Genomic DNA, 24,937 nt, shown 5'->3' with positions numbered 1-24,937 from the left:
AATTCCACGGGAGGAGCCCGGTGGGGTTGTGAAGGGTTTTTCTTGTTGTCATTATTTAAAAAAAAAAGAAATGTGCGCGTGCACCGGCAGCATCAGGTTATAGGGACAGAATATGAGCAGAGCGCAAGAAGAAGGGAAAAAAGTCCATGTCAAATATTTGGGTTGATTTCTTGTCATTGTTGTCATTCTTTGAATTATGTTGTATTCAGAAGGTTTGGAAATTATTTTAACATGTATATCCTTAGACGTCGAACAATTTGATTTGAGATAGATAAAGATATAAATATGTATCTATATATATAGATATATATATATATATATCTATATAGATTGAGAGATTGATAGATATATAGATAGATTTGTCATTGAATACGGACGCAAATATAAGCCCGTGACGTCCCTCATAACTAATAACGCTCATGCACTACTTTAACCACGCGTGAGGAGGCAACACACACACACACAAACACGCACACTCGGTGGAAACGTTGCACTGCAGACCAGACTGACGTGACTACACTGCCAGCTCACTCTGCCTGCTCTGATGAAAATAAACCCCTAGTCAGAACTAAAGGCAAAAAATGAGTCCTCTGTCAAAAGCATTCTAAAATCAACAGCTGGGATTTATAGGAGGCTTATGCAACCATGAATTACACTGATGTGATATAAACTGGCCATAAGAATGTCCTTGTTTTCCTCTTATGCCTCCTGCTGTAGTCCTTGGAGATGAAAATGTCTTCTGATTTGTAGTTTAACTTGAAATACGCAGATGACTACAAAAATATACGCTGGGTATCATCAGCCCAATTTTTTTTTCCTGCCTTGCAGATGCACGCAGCTCAGCGCTCCTCGCCGTTCTGAGCTCAGTCTGGAGTGGCGCGGCTGTAGCAGCAGAATATTTGGCTGTAAACAGAGACACAGTGCTGTTGTCTCGATGCGAAACGCAGGCTTTTAGGAGACGGTGAGTGATTCAAGGAGGATTTTTATTGTAGAGAGAGGCTCGTCTCATCAGTGCAAGCTGGTGAGAGAACACGATTTTCTTAACATTTTGGAGGTGTCTGTTCCGTTGCTTGTGTGCGCGCGTATCCGAACCGTGTAATCCATTCGTGTTTCATTCGCTTTTTTTTTTGCTTCATCGTAAATACTTACTGTCCGTTTTATGACTGCTACTCTTGTCCATAAGATGTCCTAGCTGTCTTGGTTGCAACGGTCTTTTGATGTATGTCAATTTTATCTCCTTGGAAATCATCACGTAGGAGCGAGACAGAGAAAGCGCGATGGGGAAAAAACAAGGGATCCCAGTTGAAAATGTAAGAGGATTTTTATTTAGCAGCCACTGAAAAGAGATTAGGGCGACAGCAGTGGAAGTTAAATTGTGCTGCATATAAAATGGGCGGGCTAGTCTTTATATTAGGTTGGTACAGCCTATTCCAAAATTAAATGGTCTGCGCTTGGACACAGTCTGTTTGCCATGCACTTTATTTTCAGGCACGATTGATGAACTAAAACCCTTATTTTGGATAGAGACCTCGGTCCACAGACCATATTTGTTAGTTTAGAAGAACATTTTTTTTTGTTGCTGACAGACTGAGAGAGTTCAACTCACTACAGCACCACCAATGAACAGTGAGAGAGACCTGCGCATATCGTCAGCAGCCGCTTCTCCAGCCTCAAGCTAAAATTCGTCAGATCTGAGATCACAGAGGATTTTTCTCATTCAGTCCGGCTAGAAAAGATATTCTCAAAAGTTTGAGGATATAGCCAGCGGACACCGAATATACCCCCGACTCATCTGCTGTAAGTGATTTTCTCCATTTTTCTCGCCTTTTTTTTATCAGGCACAAGAAGAGGAGAGGGGAGTAACACTCGTATTTAGAAAGGGATGGTTTGTGCTGCTGGACACCGCTAGAATTGAAGACGAGTTTTATTGGGGAGAAGGGGGAGTTTGCCGTCGAAATTGGGACCGTTTAAGAGGTATTTTATGGCAAAGAAGAGCCGTTTGGTGTTTTTAACGGGAGGCAGCCTGGTTTCAGCACTACGGACAGCGCTCCGAATAAAACAGCATCAACGCACATTTGCTTAATTACTCCGCCACGCACCAATTGGATCGCCATGCATGCATTTAGACCAACCTTGCAGGGATGCCAGTTGCATGCTAAATGTCTACCCGGCTCAAATATATGCATGTATTGTAGAGGAGCGGGTGACATTTCCTCTGAATAACTTAGAAAGTGTGCTTGTGCGGGATTTTCTCTTCCAGTCGTTAATCTGCATCATCCCCGCTTTGTCAAATCCTTGTCAACCAAAGGATTTATTTTATTTGTATTTCATTTTAGAAGAGCATTGTACGTCCACTGACTGCCATCCGCTCACAGTTGCACCTTGGAACATCACAAGCAAGTAGCAGGGGCATTGTCTTCTGTATGGGCTGTGTTTCACTGGCAGGATTTGTGGTCGTGAAATACTGGTTTAGCGCTTTTCTATAAGTAAGTAATTGGTGCTCGCGTCGACACATCGATTATGCCTTCAAAAATGGACCGTGAATCTGAGCATTATGTTATGCATGTAACAGTAGCTCAGGCTAATTGCTTACATACTTTATGACCCGGCTGACATTATTGCTTAATGATTAAGGAGGAAGCAAGCGGTCTTCTTTTAGGTGGATTTGATATGATATTGCGGTAATGCGCGTTTCACATTGCAGAGCATCAGAGGAGGTTGTGTACAGGTGCTACAAGCTCACACAGGGTGTTATTTGGTCGATGATGTGTTGCTTTGTTATTTCGTCTCAATTATTATGCGTTACATATGCAACCATATCGTATGCTGGTGTTGTGAGTCTCAGTTATGAAAGTCGTTTTTCCACTGTGTCCCTTTCTGATCATCGAAATGCTGAGCAGCTATTTAAATTCGGTCTTCCACATAGTTAGGGTGCCTGTCAACGTGACACATCATTCTAAATGATGATGTGAAATCTTTGAGGGGTGCGTGTGTCAAGTGGCACGTGATGGCCCAATGCATGTGGCAGGGCCATTTGGTTTGATTCATGTGCTGTCAGTGAATCTGTGAGATGTTAAGGAGCTGGACTAAAAAACCTAATCTCTACAGGAACAAGCCTCCACCTCCACATCGGCTGTTGTTTCAGCACATCTACATGTTTGCTGACACTTGGTGTGATGACATGTTTGGGATAATGGTGGACCATTGGCTCACATGACTTGGTAATGATGATCATTCTCTCTCTCTTTGACCTCCAACAGTGAAAGGTCCTCATATTGCAACTATGTGTGGACGGAGCAGGACGGCCTTTCTGTGTCTGTGGGCTTGCTTGCTTGTGGCCAACAGCGTACTGGGTGGGAAAAGGTAAGAACAAAACTTTAACTTACAAATGCATATGTACCTGTACTTTGGATCGCTTGGTAATTACAAATATGTGAACGCCACAAATATCATAGACACTGTTCATATGATTTGGTTTTGAAGCCTTACGCAGTGCATACTAAATATTGCCTTTATGATCAAGATATTACTGGAACACTGCAATTGCACCTAGTGACATTTGGAGGACAAAGTGTGGAGACCACACTGCATTGGGCAAAATGTTGAATGCACTTTTGTTGAAGAGAACAAATTACATTGTATTACTGGTCTCAGTTCTTGCCGAATGGTTTGTAAATGTGTCATTAAATCAGTCAGGCAGTCAACCAAAGAAGGGGGAAAACATTGGTACACCTGCTGAGCTGGAATTCTGTCTTCCTGCCTATTGCTTGGTTTATTGGGTTGCACCCTTACAAAGCATATTCACTGTGTTTGTAACTGGGGCATCCCCACAGGACACCTCCATGCTTATAATTGCATGCAAGGAATAAGAAGTGCAACGCAGAGAGAGGAGATGAGAAGGCAACAATTCCACTATCAATGCTACCATAGTATTGCACTCCTTTTTTTGTTTCACTCGCCGTTCAGGGACAACATCTACATTCTCAGTATTCAGACCTGGGTTATGTACAGTAGATGATGTGTGTTGCATTGGAAAATTTGGCAGCGATTTGTGCACGTGTTTCTCACAGTGACTGCGGGGATGGTAGGGTCGATGTACAGACACAATCTCAATGTCAACACTGAGGTGTCGGATGTCGCCTAACCACGAGAAGACAAACAGAGTGAGAGAAAGAGAGAGAATGATTGGATAAGAGTGTCAGCAATTCACCGTCATATGTCTGCAACTGCATTAATTCCCACATGAGTCAAATGCCGGGCAGCCATTCGTGTGTAGCATACCTCAAAGTATCTTATTCTGACTCCACTCTTTGGATTAATGTGGATGACTTTGACTGTGAACCCTACAGTAAATAAACACGCAGACCATTCACGGTCACAATTAAAACACCCAAAAGTGCAATTCATTAGCTGTTGCAGCTGCATGAGATCATCTCAGCTACCCCACTGTGGTTCTTCTGGAGAATCTTGGAAAGACTCAAGAGATCAGGCTTTTTCGCCTGGTTGAATTATTCAGTAGAACTGTCACAGACAGTTGACTTGAATGGCGATGTGTTGAGATGGACCTGCTTGCTTTTCTCTCAGTTACTACAGCTACACCACAGAAACACACATGCACACGGTATACAGTACATGTTTCAGCTCACACGCTCTGAGCACATGCAGAACACAGATGGAATGTGTCTTATTTTAAATGTATGATGAACTGCAATACGTCACGATCGCATACTGGTTTGATCAAACTGATTACTCACGGCTGTTGCTCAGGTTTGAGACACTGAGAATGACAAAAGGAGGGTTTGATTTACTGAGTTTGATGTGCAGTATGTTGAGGACATGAGAGAAAATGTAAAAGTACTGATTACTTTACTGAGGAACTGTCTGCAAACTGCAAAGCAATTATCAGCCAAAGATTTACTGTATAATCCAGTCCCCCTTTTGAAGTCAAATACAGAATTGCACACACACACATGCGCACACACACGTACACACCTTGGGGGATTTCAACGAGACACGATAATCAGGAAGACCTAGCACTCTGGTACAGTATGTTGCAACGAAATAAATTGCCTTATAATTAGATATCCGAGTGACGAGAGAGAAAGAGAGAGAAAGAGAGAGAGAGAGAGAGAGAGAGAGAGAGAGACGTACAGTAAAATGGAGAAAAGGAGAGAGAGAGAGTGAAAGAGAGACATTGGCAGAGTGAGTGTGAACGGCACTGTTGCTGTTCAGATGACCTGTAGATGGGGATGGTGTACAATGTTTTATGAGAAAGTGGCCCCTGGCTGATAAACATGTGTATTCTTCCACAGCACCTTTTTCCTCTCCATTTTCTTTTCTTTTCCTTGACATACAACCCTAACCCCCCCTTCCCTCCCCCCCCCCACACCCGTGTTTCCCATATACACTCTAAAAATTCTCAAAGAAAGATATGTGGTATATTATTCCATCCACTGCTTATGTGTAAAACAAAAATGTGTTTTCTTACTTGTGGGTATCTTGAAATCAAGGTCAACTAGACGAGACTATCATTAAGAAAACGCAAGGTCAAAGAATATGCCCTTTGATATATTATTTCATTGATTTGAACAAAAAAAAGTGTTTCTTACACTGATTATCAATGACTTTTTAGAATGAATTTCCCCTGTTTAATTACATTTTAATTATAGTTGAACTTTAAAAGTGCTAAAGGACATCATGGCTTGTTTTCTATGTTGGTGGAGACAATAACAAGAGGACTGTAACACTTGGGGCCAGACCAAAAACTGTTTTGGTGTTTTTTTTGTTGATGTGGCAAATTGAAAATGCATAAATACATATAGAAAGTAGGAATATTAATCAGGACAGGAAGAGGAGGTTGCCTCATTTTAGTCTCAGCTGAAATCCCATGGATCCAATTTATGCTTTGTGTATTTATACATAATTGCCTTCCCAGACCTGAACAAAACAGATTAGTTATTGTTTTGAATTGTAATATTTTTAAAGTTGGTACCTCCCAGATTGACGCAAAAACAAAAAATGCTCATCGCACTTTTTACAGTTTAAATGTTGGCTCAGAGAGTTGTTGGTTTTTTTTGGCAGATTGAAGGACGCTCGTGAATTATGTGAAATTAGTGGCAGAGAGATGCGAATTAACCCTTTTATACAAATCCACGTGTGACACGGACACGGCATCCTTATTTGGAAAGAAAAATGTTTACCAGCTCACATTCAAAGCTGTAGGATCTGCCTTAATCCCACAGCTTTAAACGTGAGCTGAGTATCTCTAGAACGCCCCTCCCCACTTTCACATCACAATTTCTTTACCTTTTCCCCACCTCACTCTTCTGCCTTTTATCTGCCCCTCATCCATCTCTGTTATCTCCATCTTATTGTTCCTCTTCTTTGTCTTTCCTTCTGAGCTTTCTTCCCATGTTTCTCCAGAAGCTACTCTCCATCCCTCTTACTTTTCCTTCCCTCCCGTTGCAGGTCCCTGCTAAATAATCTTGATGACCTCTCCCTCTCCTTGGAGCCGTGAAGCTTGCAGAGCTTGTTTCCAAACACTCGCTGTTTATTTAGGATGCAATCAAACCAAACGCTATTGGCATAAAAAAAAAAGAGGGAGAGGATGATTGCTTAGAGGCATACAATACATTGTGAGATAGTTTCATCTGATTATTATCAGCATACATGCAAACACATGCATGGATATGTACACAAGCTTTGCGTAGACCCTGAGCGTACAGTGCATAGATTTAGGTATGCAAACACACACATGGACACACATACATTCCTGTCGCATTCTGCCTTCATACAATGTCATTAGGGGCAGTATTCCTGATTATGAGTGTGTTGAAATATTTATGCATGGAGATGCTGCAAACTCTGCTCTTACAATTACTGATTGTGATCGTTTTCGGCATTGCTCGAAGCATTTTGTTTCATGTTGTTCATAAAGCACATTCAGCAAGGCCTTTGTTGTGTAAAAGACCATATTAAGGTATAAATAATGTATTATGATTTCTCTCTCTCTCTCTGTGAGATTGTGCCTACGTGGAGGTGTGTGTGTGTGTGTGTGCGCGCACGCACATGTGTGCTCTGCATGCCCAGATTTACATTTCGACGAAAATAACTTTAACACTTGCTCAACTTTCCAAAGGGATAATACAGGATCATTTGCCCTTTGGCAAAGACAGCAACATGCGTCAGTGTTGCCCATGTACAACAGAGCGTTCAGCTAACTACAGAGCAGAGATCTTTCTTTTTTCTGTCTTTGATATACAGTGTGATTTATATTCAGAGTTTGTTCTTACTCTTTTGGCACTTTTGAATGTGGTTTTGGAGTCTCGCTGTGACGACTTAAAATCTTCTTCTTTGCTTTGCCAGCTCTGGGCAGAACGGCATGACAGATGAACAGAAAGATAACACTACAGTGTTCACCAAGATCTTAGACAGCCTTCTGGATGGCTATGACAATCGCCTCAGGCCAGGACTAGGAGGTCAGTAAACGCAAGTCATTCAATGTCTTTTTTCCCTCATGGTGATTGTTTGAATCTTTTGTCTTTTTATTTTATTTCTCTGTAAATATCATGTAAAACACCCTCTACAAATAGCTTACTATTTGTAGAGATATTACAAGTACAAACTTCTATAATATCTATATGACTAAATCTTATGGAGGTGGTTTTGCTTACAGTGTGTGAGCATGTTGTGTGTGTGATAATTAAAAAATAAGAACAAGAGACTTATTCTCCACCTGCTGCTTTTGTAAAAACAGTGCATTGTCATAGATTCAGCCCTTCTAATATAACAAAGTGAATGACATTTCATTATGTGGGTTGCTCTTCACTCTATTGTCAACTGTCCATTGTTAGAGAGTGAAACAAAATGGCAGGGAGACTGAGACACAAAATCCAGAAATGGAAATTGAGAGAAAATAGAGAAAGAGAAAGAAAAGCGAGTAAAAGGTGAAAAGAGAGGAGTGATAATGTGAGAATTGGTGTGTGAAGGACGCAGAGGATCGCACAGTGTGATGCAGCAGGCATCAAACAGACAGGCGAATAAAACCAGGACTGCTAAAAGTTCAGCAGCCGCGGGGAAGAAATTATGGATTATGATGGGTATCATTCATAAATCATGCTGTCATATTTCAGTTTCTAAATCACAAGGAACAAACCCTCTCACACACACACACACACACACACACACACACACACACACACACACACACACACACACACACACACACACCGCCTCTGCCACCCCCTCCAATTGAATCCCCAGTGGACCCATTTTGGCTATCAGTATTATGGGACCAGAGTGGCATATTTTCAGTAACACAGCAATGCGCAAATTTATTAAGAGATTGAACCACTGTCCGGGTAATGGAGCTGACACTGAAGCCAATACCAGCAGAAATGGTTATCGACATACAAAATGGGCATTTTTATGGTGTTTTTTTTATTTTTTCCAATTTGTGTGTGTGTGTGTGAGAATGTGTCTAAGTGTTAAAAATAATGCTGAAGAGATTGAATGGATCAGAGGCTATAGCCAGGTGGTCTTGTATTAACAGGTAGTTAGGAGCTAATGAATGCCACTGATAGTCACTCACCGGCAATTTCCTGCTTCAACAGAGCGTGTAACTGAAGTCAAGACTGACATTTTCGTGACTAGTATTGGGCCAGTTTCGGACCATGAAATGGTAAGACTCTTTTCCCTTTCTTTAAATGTCACCAGTTTCCCCCCCCCTGTCCCCGTTCCTCCACCCTCACCCCTGTCTTCTAAACCTCTCTGTGCACAATGTTCTTTAAACTGTAAAATAAGTATTCATTTGATGATTCATTCCATTAACTCCTGATGTGTTAATAAAACTGTCACACGTGTGAAACGCCTTTTCTGGTGCGTGGTTTGTAAACCCCCGGTCTGCATTAATGCCACTTCTACTCGTAAATATAACCGCGTGTGACTATATATGAAATATGCTTTGAAATCTGACCCCAAATTGTGTTTATTTGTTATTTAATGTACTGTTTGTTGAGCTTGTTGATAGTGTATTCAGTATTTCAGAACTATACCAATGCTGATCTGTCTTTACTAAAACATCTGGAGCTGAGAAATGTGTGGATATTGAGGTTCAAGGACCGAAGAACATGTAATTAAAGTGCAGCAAGCATAGCCATTATGAGTTGCAGCGATTTGGGAAAGTCAAGCCGTTGTCACTTTCCATTTTGAGATTCTTGAAAAACATTACTGTATGATGAGATGATTTGAAAGTTGGAGGCAATAAAACAAAAAGAAAAAGAGCTACATTGCAATATCAAATTAAAATGCAACATCCACATATGAGTCATCACATTTATGGTTTCTTTAGTCTTCTTCAATATGCTATCTATAAAAAAAAAGAAAAAAGCCGTGGGCTGAACTTTACTCTCTGCACTGGAAACCAATTAATCTCATCCAAATGTCTCAATGCCTCTCCTTTACCACTTGAAAAAAAAAGAGAAGACTCCTGTTATCTGCGCGTGAAGTGTTGTACGCTATTTGACATAATCTCAGTTAATTGCGCTGGCTGACATGCGGGGCCAGGACTATTTTTCTGCCGCGTTAAGGCCAGAAGGAAGAGCTGAAGAACCTTTTCTCCATCTCCAGTCTTTCCCTTTGCCCCTCTATTACCTTGAAGCTCTGTTTCAGCTCATACTAATTATCTTACGTGGGCCAAGTGAAAATGGGGGGAGAAGAGAACAAAAAAAAAAAACAGGCTGCGCTGTAATTTTGACTCTGCCGGGCAGTCATGTGGAACCATTAGAATCTGCTCTCAGCTATAGTCATTAGCTGCCTTCAAACTGAAATGTCTTCCTAATGTTGTGTCCAGTGCTTCCTTTTTTGTGTCCAATGTAATTTAGATTATTAAGCAAAGAAGTTTTCCCAAAAGATGAATGCTAACAATGATCATTTTTGGCACTTACCTAACAATGGCCCATTTGCAACACATTCAACTGACCAGAACCATAATTATGTAAACAACTATAATGAAAGAAAAGTGGGAAGAGCAAACACACATTATTCTATCTGAAATAGAAAACAATTACTGTACTTAACAATGGAGGCATTATTTTAGAAAAGATACCAGCCAGAACACCATGCACCTCCGTCCACTAGATCCTCCCTATATGTACCAAAGCCTTTAACATGAAGAGACAGCTACCAGCAGGGAAACAAGGACACGACTACCATGAGAAAGTCAAAGTGACATGAGGAAAAGAAAAAAAAGTGAGACGACCAAAAGGGTACAAAGGAAAAAGAAAAAGGTTGGATTACTAGATGAAGGTGGGGGCATAAAACAGCTACAGGGTTGGGGGTTTTCTTTTTGGTCTTCTTCTTGACATGTATTGTTCTCTCACCTCTCACCGTCCACCTGTAGGAGTACACCATTGATGTCTTCTTCAGACAGAGCTGGAAGGATGAAAGGTTAAAGTTCAAAGGCCCAATGGCCGTGCTACGTCTCAACAACTTGATGGCCAGCAAAATCTGGACCCCCGATACCTTCTTCCACAATGGCAAGAAGTCAGTGGCTCACAACATGACCATGCCCAACAAGCTGTTGCGAATTACAGAGGAAGGCACTCTGCTGTACACCATGAGGTAGGCTGACTTTGGATTTCAGAACAAGCCAGAGACTGAAATGTTTTTGAGTTGACACTGAAACTTAACATTACTCAAACCGAAGTACATATTGCATTTGTTAGGGACCCTTTTCAGCTGTGGATTAATGCACATTTGGTGCACTAATACGTATTTCCGGCACCATAATGCTGTATGTGGAATTGACTCATGATATATATCAGTGCTCATGTTCATGGTAATGAAGGAACAAAGCAGTGGGGTTTATTGATGTGTTCTTTATAGTTTTGGGACAACTAAAGAAGATATATGGCCGACAGGGAAAAGCTTCATCAGGCTTTAGCTACACAGAAAAAAAAACTAGTTGTTAGTGAGATCCATTTATTGTTGATTTTGGTCTTGGTTGTTAAAAATGGTATTTGTTGCGACTGAGGATAAAATAGAAAATAACCAGCTTTATCTTTTAAGCTATTACATAAAACAGTTTATGGAGTAACCTTTCTGAGGTGCATTGCTTCTACCTTGTTAAACTGTGAATACACACCATACACTACTTTATAGTGCTGCATATACACGTATTCTTACACAAAGATGATTCAGTACGCTAGTAAATTTATATTTCTATCTCTATATATCATATATATATATAAACATTATATATACATGAACACTACAACAGAAAAATTACAAATTGTAGTGAAAATGCATGTGGTACACAGAATTTATAAATAGCTGAGCATAATCTCAGAAGAATAAAAATATATATTTAATTTCTAATATATATTTATATACAGTATATAATATACATTATATATATTTATATATATGTATACTGTATATAAACTGTATATACATATATTTATTTAATTTATAATATATATACATATATAATATATATATTATAAATGATATATATTTATTTATTGTTCCGAGATTATGGTCAGCCATTAATAAATTCTGTGTACCACATGCATTTGTCATTTTTCCATGGTCGTGTTCACAAGGAAAAATAAAATAGTGTCATCCTGTCATGATTTATTACTTTGGGGATGCTCCGTGACAGTTGCGAGCAGGAAGATAAGGTGTTTGACCAGCTGAGCTGAGTTTAGAACCAATCGTGGCAGCTCTGCATCCCTCAGCAGAATGCGGGTAAATATAAGCCTTAGAAACGGTACAAACCTTGATGCACTGCACACTGCGGAGTGATGCTAATGTGAGATGTCTAAGGCAAGGATTGTACAACATTTGTTTTAGCATGTTATTTAGCAGGGGGAGGGGGTAGAGGCGGAGCCCATATTGCTGTCACAGATGAGCGAGATGAAGGATGGATGGGAGATTAGTGTGTCACGGGTGGCCTGACGAGCCGTTTTTCACCAAGCTGTCAGGAAATAGAAACCCACAGCTCAGGGAACTGGAGCATTTCTGCTGGTTTGGGGGAAAGTATAGCTGCAGTTTGACAGTGTTTGGTGGAATATTGGGAAACAACTAAAACAGTACGCCACATGTTCCTTGTGCCTGACTGTGAATTGTCATTTTTGTGCCTTAATCCTTCTAGTCCTCTTCCTCATCCCTCTAGCAGCTTTGTCACCATCTTTCTTCCTGGCTTTGCCACATGCTGTGTTTTTCTTATTTCCTTGCTACTGTTTTTTTTGTTTTTCTAATTCACTATCCATGTCTGTGTGACTCTCTCTAGGCTTACAGTAAGAGCAGAATGTCCCATGCACCTGGAAGACTTCCCTATGGATGCCCACGCTTGTCCACTAAAGTTTGGCAGCTGTAAGTGTCCCCTTGCACTCACACACACTGCACAGACACACACATGCCTCGCTGACACGCTTGTCACTACCTCAACCAACTGGAAGCGCGACCCCGCACCAGTCCCTGATAAGGGATGACAGTGTGGTAACAGCTGTTCTCCCAGAGGAACTGTCCGCCAAGTCCCCTCTGGTCCCCCCCATTCAACCCTGCCAGGCCCTGCAAGACCCCGCAAGACCCTGGCAGGCGTGCAGACCTGTGTTTATCCAAGGCAGCACTCTTTGTAACGTTTCCAGAGCATCACACCAGCTGCTCACCGCTGACAGCTACCCCCACCCTGCATCATCCTTGAGAAGACATAACAAGATATAGAGTGATTGAGGTTGGAGACAAAGTAGAGAGTGGGAGAAAAAACTAGAGGGAAGGAAAAGAAAGCAAAAAGTATTATCGCTTGCTTGAGAAAGCGAGCAAAAAGAAAGCAAAAGTTAAAAGAGAAAGAGAAGTGAACGTCACACCGTCTCTGAGCCATCCTTCAGAGAGCTGCACAGCGTGAGTGAGAGGACCTAGCATCAACCCCCCCTTTAAATTGAACTCACTCCCTAAATATTTCAGTGATGAGCTCTCTTCCTTATGCTGCAGTCTGCAGTGGAGCCATCCTTTCCTCTGCAGTGGTCGAGCCACACTGCAGCTTTGACAGGTTGGGTGGCCGGAGGGAAGAAAACACTGACTTGGCTGTTTTAAGGTCATGTTGTCCTGTTGGGATGTTGTTTGTTTGTTTTCTTACAAGACAAGGGATGACATGATGTGATGTGACACGACATCACATCACAAAATGCTAAAATGTTTGAAAAGAGACAACAAAATAGAGCTGAAAAAGATTAAACTGTGGAGAGGTGAGAGATACAAGGTGAAAGACAATTACATGCTTAAATAGTAAATGAGACAAGACAGGCAAAATTAAGATGAGAGCAGACTAGACAAGATGAGAGAAGACAAGATGAGGCCAAATGAGATGAGGTAAAATAAAACTAGAGGATTTCAGTGGAAGACCACATTTCAGATTAATCTTTTTTTTTCCAGCTGGCATCCCTAGCAACTCCAAAAATATAACCTGCAAGGCAGCACGTGACAGCAGACAACCAGCAGCAAAATAATGTATAACTTTGCGCTCCGTTCGTCCCTGTCAGATGCCTACACTCGAGCAGAGGTGGTGTACGTGTGGACCAGAGGAGCGGCCCAGTCCGTGGTGGTGGCAGAGGATGGATCCAGATTAAATCAGTACGATCTGATGGGGCAGAGTGTGGATTCTGGTGTGGTGCAGTCCAGCACAGGTAGGTTTCAGTTAGTTTACAATGTGCTCTGAATGACACAGTTTACTGGGAAATAAATGAATGTTTTGAGGGGAAATGTTGCCATGTTTAATTGTTCACACTGCATTATCCCAGATTAAAGCTCAGTACAGACTCTCACCACTGAACACACTGTTGGTCTGAAACTGTACATTTTGACACAGCTGCATCTTCAGTAGCATCAGTTTGTGGCTTTACAAATGACAGTCCATGCCCTAGATTCATAATTTCCCTACTGGCAATTACGTATTTGCTCCACCTCCTCTTTTCTCCATTGATAGTGGCAAATACTAGTGACAGCAGAAAATGGGTGACCTGTTTGCAGTGACGCTGTCTGCAGGCAGAAAGTAATGCTTACTGTAAAACAGCCCTAGACCCCAATCCACGCTTTGCTTTATTAGCGACAAACTCCCAAGTGACTGCATCTGCCAAGCCTGATTGAATAAGCTATATTCATATTTAAAGGCATTATTCTTTTTTTTTTGTTCCAGCTGTTTATGTCTCTGGAAAGCCTTAAAACAAACATATTGTTATAACCAGATAAAACACCAACGCTGTTCCTTTGACAGTCGTATTATCTATCCGACTGAGTCAGATCACTCTGATGAAATGGATCATGCCTGGGTATAGAGTGTATTGAAAAATAACAGCCATAACTAGTGCTAATAAATCTCAACTATAATAAGCCAAAACACAGCAAACCGCTTAGAAAAAAAACCCTTTAGGGACAGGTACAATAGATTTCCTAAATATATATTTTGAAGTGTGAAAGTTCTTTCTGACTGTATGTCTTTTGCCTGCTCACCACAGGAGAGTATGTTGTGATGACAACCCACTTCCACCTGAAGAGGAAAATTGGTTACTTTGTAATCCAGACATATCTACCCTGCATCATGACAGTCATCCTCTCTCAAGTGTCTTTCTGGCTCAACAGAGAGTCCGTCCCTGCCAGGACTGTCTTTGGTGAGTAGTCTGCTCGTCTCTCTACTAACTAAACTAAATATCCTGAATCACCTCAAGGTTTCAAATCTGTGGAAGAAATTAAGGCGTGACATCAGGTTCTTACTCAAAGGTTATAAAAAAATATAAATTTCAGATTAAATATTTAGATATTATAGATATTATATATAGTTTAATTCTTAGAATACTGTAATAGGTGCCTAATGACAGAGAATTCAGAGTTATATAATTTGTATTACATGGTTTCCAAAATGTTACACTATGATTTCAAACCTGTTATTACGTAATTAGTAATGGCAAACATAATGATGAGGTGGTATTACACTGTGCAGCAACTTATTATAGCAAATTAAAGCAATTTGAGTCAAAATACATGTTTAAAAAAAAAAAAATATATATATATATATATATATATATATATATATATATATATATATATATATATATATAAGTGTATTTGGATGATTGATCCTAAATATATGTCTGTAACATTATCTGATTAAATGTTCAAATTAAATACTTTTGACACTTTCCTTGGAACTAAACAGAATAGAAATTAAAAAATAGGACATGCTGTAACAATTTCTGGTGTCTCTGCTGGTTGCCTAGGCAACCTCACAGTGATAACACAGTGGTATCAATCTTCATATCTTATTCTCGGGAAGAGAGCTAGTAAGCACACTCGCCAAAATGTCAAACTATTCCGTTAAAGGATATCAAATGTTGAAAAGGACGGGAGAAATTGCATGTTGGGTCCAAACGTCACTGAACAATAGTTCTGCTGTGTTCTCTTCTATTCTCTTCCTGCGCCAATGAGGAGAACAAGAGCTTTAATCAGTTGTGGCTGCAGTAGAAATTCAAGCACAAGGCTTAGTGTGAATTTAGATGTACGTGCTCGGAATGTTTGCCTACAAGTGTGTGTGAGTGTGTGTGTGATGTAAATGTTCGTCTGTGTGAGTGTGTGTGTCTGTGTGCGAACTGATTGGACTATGTGTGTTGTGCCCATGTGTCTGGGCATGTGTATAAGTGTGTTTGTATGTGTGTGTTTCTGGTGTGTATCTGTCTGCCTGCCTGTCACACTAAGGTCTTACATAATACCGCCCAAAAGGAAAGCTCTTGCTAGTCTGCAGCATGCTCTGTAGCAGCAAAGCACAGCAGCAGCAGGCAGAATGTCCTTGAGTTACCTCACCCCACACTCTTTCTTCCTCTTTTTCTTCTCGCTCTCTCTCTCTCTCTCTCTCTCTCTCTCTCTCTCTCGCTCTCTCTCTCTCTCCTTCTCATGGACGTCAGTGTTTCCCCTGCCCTATTACTTAAAGATCTTTCACAGAAACATTATACAGGCTCCAAATGTTGCAGCTCCGCATTCTCCTGCAGATCTTTCTACTGTTCCTGCAATGTTTTGGTGTCTGTTTGTGTGAGTTGTGAGTGTCTTCATGTGTCACAGCTAGCTACCTGCGGTGCTTGTCACGTGTCGAGGGGAATTGAGGATGGCCTAGATTAGATTCGAACAACTATCTAGGGCATGTGTGTGTCCCTCATGCTATCATTGCTGGTTCTGCTTCACGAGATTACATGCATGCAGCGTGTGCACACATGCGCACGCACACACAGTCGAATAAGCCCATGTACGCGCTTTGACGAAGACGCAGAGCAGCGCAGCATCGCAGTATACTAGGTAGGTCATTCATGTGATTAATATGCATCATCTGAAACAGCAGATGAATGAGCCTGTTCTTCAAAGATGTTACAATGTCAATATCGCTGTAAATGAATCATTAAAAAGACATAGCAGACAATCGGGATCTTTCATTGCCATCTTAATCCTTTGGCTATCATCTAAGTCAAGGATTTATGTGCTATATCAAACCATTGTACATGTGCCTAGTGCTATTAGGATGAAAGAGTACACTGAGCTGTCTTCACACAGAAGCTATTATATATAGTGTGTTTCTATCGTGGTGAATCATATGCAAAGTGTAACCTAAATAACAAGCTAGCTGGCGATGTTCAGCGTAAACTCAGATGAATGTGTTAATGTTAGACAAGAGGTTACGGTCTCAGTGCTTGCAACGTTTGCTGTTGCTGTATTATTTTGAGAGCCGGGCTTGTAAACGATGCTTTAAACATTCAACGAGTGATGTGATGCAGACAGATGTCAGAGTTTTGAGACGGGCAGCTTGGCAGGAACAGATTCAGAATGCTGATAAACACAAACAACACTTGATGTAGTGTAGTTTGAAGTCACATTCAGAAATGCACCTCATTACGTACACGTGATACCAATTTTACAATCTTTCACATGTCTGAGTAAGCGCCTAAGTCACAATGATCATTTTACTGCATCTGACCTAGTAACATGTCCAAAACAGCACAACGCAGTCACATTGACAAGAAGGTTAGCGGAACACGAGGTTAAATACACAGAGATGTATTTAAATTAAGAGCACTGTAATAAATCTATCACTTAATTATTACCTCGTATGCACAAATAAAGTCAAATACATTGGTTTAATAACCAAAATGTCAATCAGACCAGCATTGCCTACATATGGGCAAATATGATTTAAATGAGAGTCCTGATTTGTCTTTTAATTTTTGTTATAATGTATTTGGCAGACTTCTCTATAAATGATAAAATTAATGAGAGTTTGTATTAAGGGGACTCACAGTGGGAAGTATAGACAAGCGTCACTAATGCCCACAATGGTCATTAATTAAATCTTCAAAGGTAAAATAAAATCCATCATTGCGTGACAGATGAAGAGAAAAAAACTTTTCTTCCTTCATTTCTGTGTCATGACTTTTCCATTCACCGCTGTTCTCCAGTCGTACCACCGCATTATAGCTCTTTCCATAATCGTCCTGTCAAGCCCGAATAAAGCTGTGAGGAGTATTTACATAAAACACATCTACAGGTATGTCGGGAAGACAAAAAGCCATTATTGAAGCCAACAATGCTGCGTGTGGCATATCTGGAAAGGCCTTTAAGAGGAACAAAAACAAACCTGTGGTGTTTTAAATATATTGTATTTACTGCAGGAGTGTTACCTAAATTGCAGAAATGCACATTAGTCATTCCTCCCGCAGACACCTATTCACAGCTTGACTTCTCTTTGTTTTCATTTCAGAACAGAAACACGATGTATCAAATGGTGCACTGATACTAAAAATAAACAAACCACTACTGTAATTGTTCTGTGTTCTCTTGTTACTACAGATGTGTTCAGGTCTATGTTTCCAACACAGATGTCCAAATTTGACACAGAAACCCCATTAACATGGACAAATATAGCATTGGAAACACTGTTTGAATTACATTATGACCATGAAGCATGACCTCTGCTTTAAATCTCTTTTCCTAAAGCTTTCCCTGTAGATGAATAGGCAATTTAAAAACACAGCAGTGGGAAGAGTTATCTTATTTATCATTGTGCCGATTAGGAGGCTGATTAGCTTAAAGCCAGTTTAGTGTAGTGGGAAACTGTTGGTAATGTATTTATTTGCAGTCCAAATGAAAACCAAAAGGAAACAGCCCCTGATGGTGCTCTGTCTCACTCTCGCTCTCTCGGCGTCTCTCTCTCGCTCGGTCTCTAAGCTGTCAGGGACAGCAGTGCTCAGATTATCTCGCTTCCTCCGCACCTCTTTAAGCGATTGGCTGGGTATTTATTAGTTTTCCCATGATGCTGTTTAATGTATCTGCTCATTAAGGAATAACACCTTGTGTGTGTGTGGGTGTGTGTGTATTGAAGTTTGGTTGTGTACGTACACAAGTGAGACTGTGTATGTGTTGCGGCGTGTGTTTGTTTGCTATATGTGCTCACGCTGGTTGTGTGCCAGTGGGTGCTCATAAATTCATGATTACTAGCTGACAACATTGTAGGCAGTGCAACTATGTACTCTATGTGTGTCTATGCATTTGTGTGTGTGCGTGAGTGCGTGGCACAGTTCTCACAGCTGTGGTGCTGGCACAGTCATTTAACTCACCCGCCAATCAATATGTCAATTTATTTCTTCATTTATGTAAATGAGAGGTGACGTAGTGGGGCTGAATGGCATGTGTTTGTGAGTCAGGCCCCCCTGAGGCTTCGGTTATTGATAAGACATGAATAAATAAGTAGAAGCAACACTGGGGAGATGTTGATTGACGTTCAAAAAAGACAGCGTCACTCCTGGGACCGGTTGAAGGAATATAGAAAGTTGTTTGACAACTCTCTACACAAAAATCATGTTCATTCATCAATACTCTTTACAAATGATACACCAGTAGTACCTTCACTAATTCATTTTGTCAAAATCCAGACTGTGTTTCCCCTTCAATATTACAAGATCAGTATTTGTATGGTTATGCTTATTCAGCTCAAAGCACTTAAGGTTTGGGACTGAGAGATTATGCTCATGGTTAAATAATTGAAAAGTCTTTGCTGACTTGAAGCTCAAGATGGGATATTGACTTTCCATGTTTGAATATCTCTTCAATATATTTCTATAACCTTAACCAAGTCTCTGATGTCAACAGTTCACTTATATTGAAATTGGTATTATCCAAATGTCAGAGATATGGCTGATGCAGGAGAGAAAACATGTTCCACTCGAGATGTTCTAAAAGTCTTTTTAAAAGCTTTATTTCCCACATTGTAAAAAGTAAGATTACCATGTCAGTTTGTTTTATTGTTAAGCAGTTCTCGTTGCTAAATGCTAGAAAAGTATCAAAACGCTCAATCCAGGGAGAGATGACACAGCCATTATTCAGACATTTTGCCTTTAGCCAACTTCAGGTCTTCTGTGAGGTTGTGATGTCACAACTATACATCATATAGCTCTTCCCCGGCTGCAATGATGGTGCAGAGACAGAAACACATCGGAGCAGACCTGGCTTAAAGAGACAGGCGCTAGAACGGAGCGTTTCAGACAGGCTGTAAGTCACACATGAAGGACTACTTATTCTTTGAGCGAGCAGGCATCCCACTTCACTATGTACTTTTGACCTCGTCCCACATTGTGATTGTCATGTTTGATTGGTTGCCTACTCAGTCAGAGGCAAATTTCCGCCTAGAAAGAAGGAACATAAGAAAAGAGAGAGAGAGAGAGAGAGAGAGAGAGAGAGGACGGCCAATTTCCTAAAGGCTCACTCTCCCCAACTTGGCTGCGGTCCAAAGGTTGAGCAGCACATTTTACTCACTGGCTTGAGATGGGTCAGATTAGCAGAAGCCTGTCATTCAAGGGTTGTCAATCAAGCTGTCAAGTCGGAACCAACAAATATAACATTAAAATGATAGAAAAATCAATATTAATTATAAACAATGACTTTACACCTAATATGGTTTGACCTTAAAGGACAAACAAAGTTAAGCTCAAAAAGCCTATAAATGTATTTTTAGCCGTTCACGGAGCAATTTATTTCTTAATCCGCAGCTTCCTACAGGCAGTCGAGCGTTCAATGTCTATCGGATTGATTAACCTGATAAACATGAAGTCAGAATTCTATAAGCTTTACCGAGCTGTGTCAGAAACCTATTAACCAAGTAAACATTATCTCTCCCACATTATCCAAAAAATGCACATTTGGACTGTTTGCCTGCGTGTAGTCATATCAAACTTTTCCATGCCTGAGGCAGCAGTGATATACTTCCTACCTTGAAATAGCTTGTGACACATTGTCATTCATCACCATAAATCTCTAATTTAGTTTCCCCAAATGTGCTTTCTCACACAATCTTTCCCCATATACCTTGTCATCTTTCTTTTTCCCACATCACCTTGAATGTATGTAGGCTATGTGTATTTGACAGAACCTGCAAAAAGAGGCAAAAAGAACCCCTTGCTTGTGCACACTGAGCTCAATTAAGTGTAAAGGTTTCTCAAGAATTGAGTTGCACCACTATTAATCCAGTTATAACTTTCCAGATCAGTGACTTTGTTCATTAACAGCCTTCAAAGCCTCAAGTCTATTAGTTACAACATGTCAAACGGAGTCATTTAAAACCAGCTCTGCAGTCATGTTATAATGAATCAACTTACTGGTGTTCTAAATTATTCCTAAGTAGGCCTCCCACTAAACAGACACAAAGGGGAACCAGTCTTCCTAGGAAGTGGGATGTCATACCTGTCCACACTCACACACACACACACACACACACACACACATACACACACACACACACACACACACACACACACACATACACACTTACACATAGACTTTTACATGCAGTGCATACATGTAGACATACTGTAAGCAAAGACACACATGAAACCTTCAAACACAAGCAACAAAGCACTTTTGTTTCCGATTTCATCTTGTGGTATTACGATGTTGGAAGACTTGTTTCCATGACAACACGGCTTGTCAAACACAGTAAAGTATATATGATTCCAAGCATCGGGGCGCTTATACGAGGAGTTGTGTAATACCCAACGGTGCTGCCTTCCTCCTCCCCCACACAAATTAACTGATTTACTGGCAAAGAAAATACGTGACAGATTGACACCACTCTGTTGCCACCCATCTTTCCATTCCTTCCCTTACCTGCCTCCATCTCTTCCTACTATTATAGCCCACGTATCTCTAAATATGCATATAGCCCTTATTTCTCCTCCCACACTGGTTGTTTTTGTGTAACACATATTCCCTTCTTCATCTTCCTTTACTCCATTTTACCTCCGTAGCTCTCAGTAGAGAAGCAAAGGATGTGAGGTGCCGTGTGTTTGTGCTCCAGCATCCTGCTGACGCTATAAGCACACATGATTGCTGGCAAAATCACTTTGCACTGGCTGTTGTCCAATGGAGAATGTGCTGGCACCCACTGCATGCACCTTGGTGTTATGGTTACACTCCACTGGAAAGACACAGCTCTCATACCTAAAAGGATTTAAACTATTCCACAACTTATATTGACATGCAACTAATTTAAATGAGCAATTTAGGTAAACTGTCAGCATTTTGTTCCAATTGAAAAACAGTTTTTATAGCTCAGTGCCTCATCTCGTTCTTTAAGCATTCACTTTTAATTATTTATAACCAACAGCACAGTGCTTCCCTAACCAAGTTTTTATAGTCGTCTTAACATCAATAGTTCTACCATAATCATGCTTAATTCGTCTTGCGCATATACTTTATGGAAAACAAATGTGAACAAATGGTGAACAGACGTTATCAGCCCAGCACCTGATTTAGTTTTTCGTAGCGTGTGTTTTGTTTTGTATTCCTAGAGGGCAAACAAACGCTAAGATGTAGTCAGGGAACATTTGCAGCAAAGTTAATAAGATTGTTTTGTGACATTTTCCTAAAAAAAAAAATGCAGCATACATTCCCCCAAAATGTTATTAAGCTAATACAAATGAGCTGTATATGAACATAACTCTTGGTTGAGATGGAAGGTATGAAAATCTGGTATGAATACGTGACTAAGCATCATTTAATATTTTCATATCTCCTGCCACCATGCATTCCCATAACAATACATCAACAAACCATTCAATGCCCTACTTAGCAGTGGGTGCAGTGCAGCACATGGTCATGTGTGGATTTTATGACATCACATAACTGTAGCATAAAAATGCCTTTTTTACTTATGCTGATGCGATGTGGAGATACGTGTGATGATGAAGCAGATGTAACTCTTTGTTATTCCTGTATGTCCTTGTGTTTAATCTAATTAAACAACATATATTTCAGGGACATTTGATAAAAAAAAAAAAAAACACGAAATGAAAAGCAAATTTCAAAATAAAATACATCAGAATAAATAATTGTGACCTACTTATTTGTTGGTCCCTTTGGAGCTATAATGACTACCAGATAATGCATGACCACCCACTCTATGTACCTGCTATGCCGATCCAGTAAATCAATCAGAGGTGTCTTGTTCACTTATGGCTAATGACCAATTATTTATTTGGCTCTGACTAATGAGAACATAACAATCAGCTTTTATGCTTCATGTCACAGCACCAACTCAGTAATGCCAAAAGCATGTGCAAGTGAGTGGGAGGATGAGGAGTCTGTGATTCATCTCTTAACACTTCATCATAACTGAGGAGGAAGAAGGAGAAGAATCCTTCTGAAGTAGCATTTCAGGACACGTGTAATAACTCGGTACCAGCTGCTTAGGCTTGTGCTTGTAGGTGGTGGATACAGACACAGGAACACTGTTCAATATAATGTAATCCAATACAAACACTATCGTTCTCTTTGACTTTGTCAGAAAGGAGTCGTATCGAACTCAACGGTCATCTTTTGAAGCTATGGTTGGTGATTTTTTCTGGAGCAAATACTATAGGATCACCTTTTCTTTCATGTTGACGTATTTCATCATAAAGCCTGCGAACTGAATATGATCATTGTTTCGTAACTGTCTTTGTAGATTTGTAATAATAATGTTAAAGGCAACAGGCTGTAAATCACAAAGGCAGCTCTAAAATAACTAAAGGACCAATTTAGCAGCTTGAAAATATTTTTATTTTGTTTTATTTCTTTGAAATAAAAGCTCACGGGGGATTTTAAACATGGCAGATCTTTTAAACATGGACGTGTGTATGCGGGGGGTATCATGTACACGTGTGTTTTTACATTTACATCTCTCTCCACATGTGTGGGAGGGTCCTCTCTGCATATTTCATCATTCCTGAACAAGCCAGCTGTTCTTCAGCTCCCTTCATGGCAGCCCAAGCTGAATTGCTGGATTGTTTGCTCCTTGGGCTGATGTTATTTAGTGTGTAAACATCTGCAGTAGCCTGTTCTGTGACGAGCACCGCATCATCAGAGATGCTCTGACCCAGTTACTCTCTCTCTATACGTGCAGCGTCTTATCTCAGCGTCCGTTAGCTGATGTCGTAGTTTAGTGAATCGGTTCTCCAGGTTTAACATTTACCCTGAATGTCAGGCACTTTGGTTAAAAACATGCATCTACTGTACTAATTGATGCTTTTTCATTGCTTCATAACTGCTTGTGTATTGTTGTGCGGAGGAAAGAAAACAATTTTGCCTGGTATTAGTCAGCAGCAGTATCTTTGAGGCCAACTGCATCTTCCAGCTGCATCTGTGGAAATCTCCACCTCCACTCAGAGTCTATTAAAAGCACAAGCTGCAAGACTTTATCAGCTGCTCACATAGAAATAATGTGAATGCACTGCTTGCTCATTTTATTTAAGAAACAAAACTTGCCCCACAAAGTCCTTATGTGATGGAACATTAAGATTGATCCATTTAAGCAAATATAGTCCACATATAGAATTCAATGTTTCCTGCACAATGTTGGATTATATCAACAGCAAATGTACATTCATACCACACTACTTCAGCTCTAGAGATGTCTTATGTATAAACAACAATGAACGTGGTTGTTTCTAGTGATTCTTTCCTCCTAGAAAATCGGGCATGCAGGCTTTTGCAATTATGCACCAAAGCTATGGAACACTTTACCTGCAGACATTAGGGAGGCAAGCTCTCAGTATCTTCAAAAGTAAGCTAAAAACATATCTCTTTACTTTAGCATTTTAATAGTGATATTTTATACAATATTTAATGCTGCTACTCCACTTTAAACTCATTTAAATGCTTTTATTAAAGCTGCTATTTTATCTCTTTACTTTTAATGGTGATATTTTACTATTTTTAATGCTATTTCACACTCATTTACATCAACACTGTGATTATTGTACTGTACTTTTAGGTTTTTGCTGTGAAGCACTTGTATGAAAGGTGCTATACAAATAAAGTTTTTATTATTATTATTACTTCATATCTGATACTATATGACACATTTTCATACATTTTTGGGACACACTTGACCATAGCAACTGAATAATCTGAGATTTGATCAGATTTCACATATGCATCTTGTCTTGTCTCTCTGCAGGAGTGACCACTGTCCTGACCATGACCACACTCAGTATCAGCGCCAGGAACTCTCTCCCTAAAGTGGCCTATGCCACAGCTATGGACTGGTTCATCGCTGTCTGCTATGCCTTTGTCTTCTCGGCCCTCATTGAGTTTGCCACAGTCAACTACTTCACCAAGAGGGGTTACGCCTGGGATGGAAAAAGTGTGGTTCCAGAGAAGGTATTTGAAGCCATTTTTATCTTACTTATACTCCCCAAGGGATCCCCATATAACTAACAGACAACATATGCTTTGTTAGGCAATGCTTTTGCACATTAATTCTCACTATTTATTCAGTTACAGTGTTTTGACCCAAAAAAATATTCAAAAAATGCCTTCTGGCAAAATGAGGGTGAATTCATGTACGTATGTATGAAAGATAATGTCATTAGGC

The 24,937-nt window shown here is 40.2% G+C and overlaps 1 protein-coding gene across 5 annotated transcripts in view; it reads left to right on the top strand.

The window, feature by feature from the left end:
* The first annotated feature begins 807 nt into the window (after nt 1–807).
* Nucleotides 808–24,937, top strand: part of gabra1 (gamma-aminobutyric acid type A receptor subunit alpha1) — a 28,770-nt gene continuing 4,640 nt past the window's right edge. The window contains exons 1-10 of one of the 5 annotated variants that reach the window (XM_029448482.1): nt 1,007–1,021; nt 1,257–1,797; nt 3,261–3,363; nt 7,366–7,478; nt 8,613–8,680; nt 10,400–10,620; nt 12,293–12,375; nt 13,542–13,685; nt 14,514–14,666; nt 24,521–24,723. In XM_029448482.1, the coding sequence (XP_029304342.1) occupies nt 3,284–3,363; nt 7,366–7,478; nt 8,613–8,680; nt 10,400–10,620; nt 12,293–12,375; nt 13,542–13,685; nt 14,514–14,666; nt 24,521–24,723 (1,065 nt within the window). In that variant the 5' untranslated portion in view covers nt 1,007–1,021; nt 1,257–1,797; nt 3,261–3,283. Of the gene's footprint in view, nt 1,022–1,254; nt 1,798–1,874; nt 1,975–3,260; nt 3,364–7,365; nt 7,479–8,612; nt 8,681–10,399; nt 10,621–12,292; nt 12,376–13,541; nt 13,686–14,513; nt 14,667–24,520; nt 24,724–24,937 lie in introns of those variants that run through there. The other 4 variants (XM_029448481.1, XM_029448484.1, XM_029448483.1 and 1 more) reach the window with 4 other exon arrangements.

This window comes from Cottoperca gobio, chromosome 14 (assembly GCF_900634415.1).
Source record: "Cottoperca gobio chromosome 14, fCotGob3.1, whole genome shotgun sequence".
NCBI lineage: Eukaryota > Metazoa > Chordata > Actinopteri > Perciformes > Bovichtidae > Cottoperca > Cottoperca gobio.
This window is presented reverse-complemented; position numbering and strand designations above follow the sequence as displayed.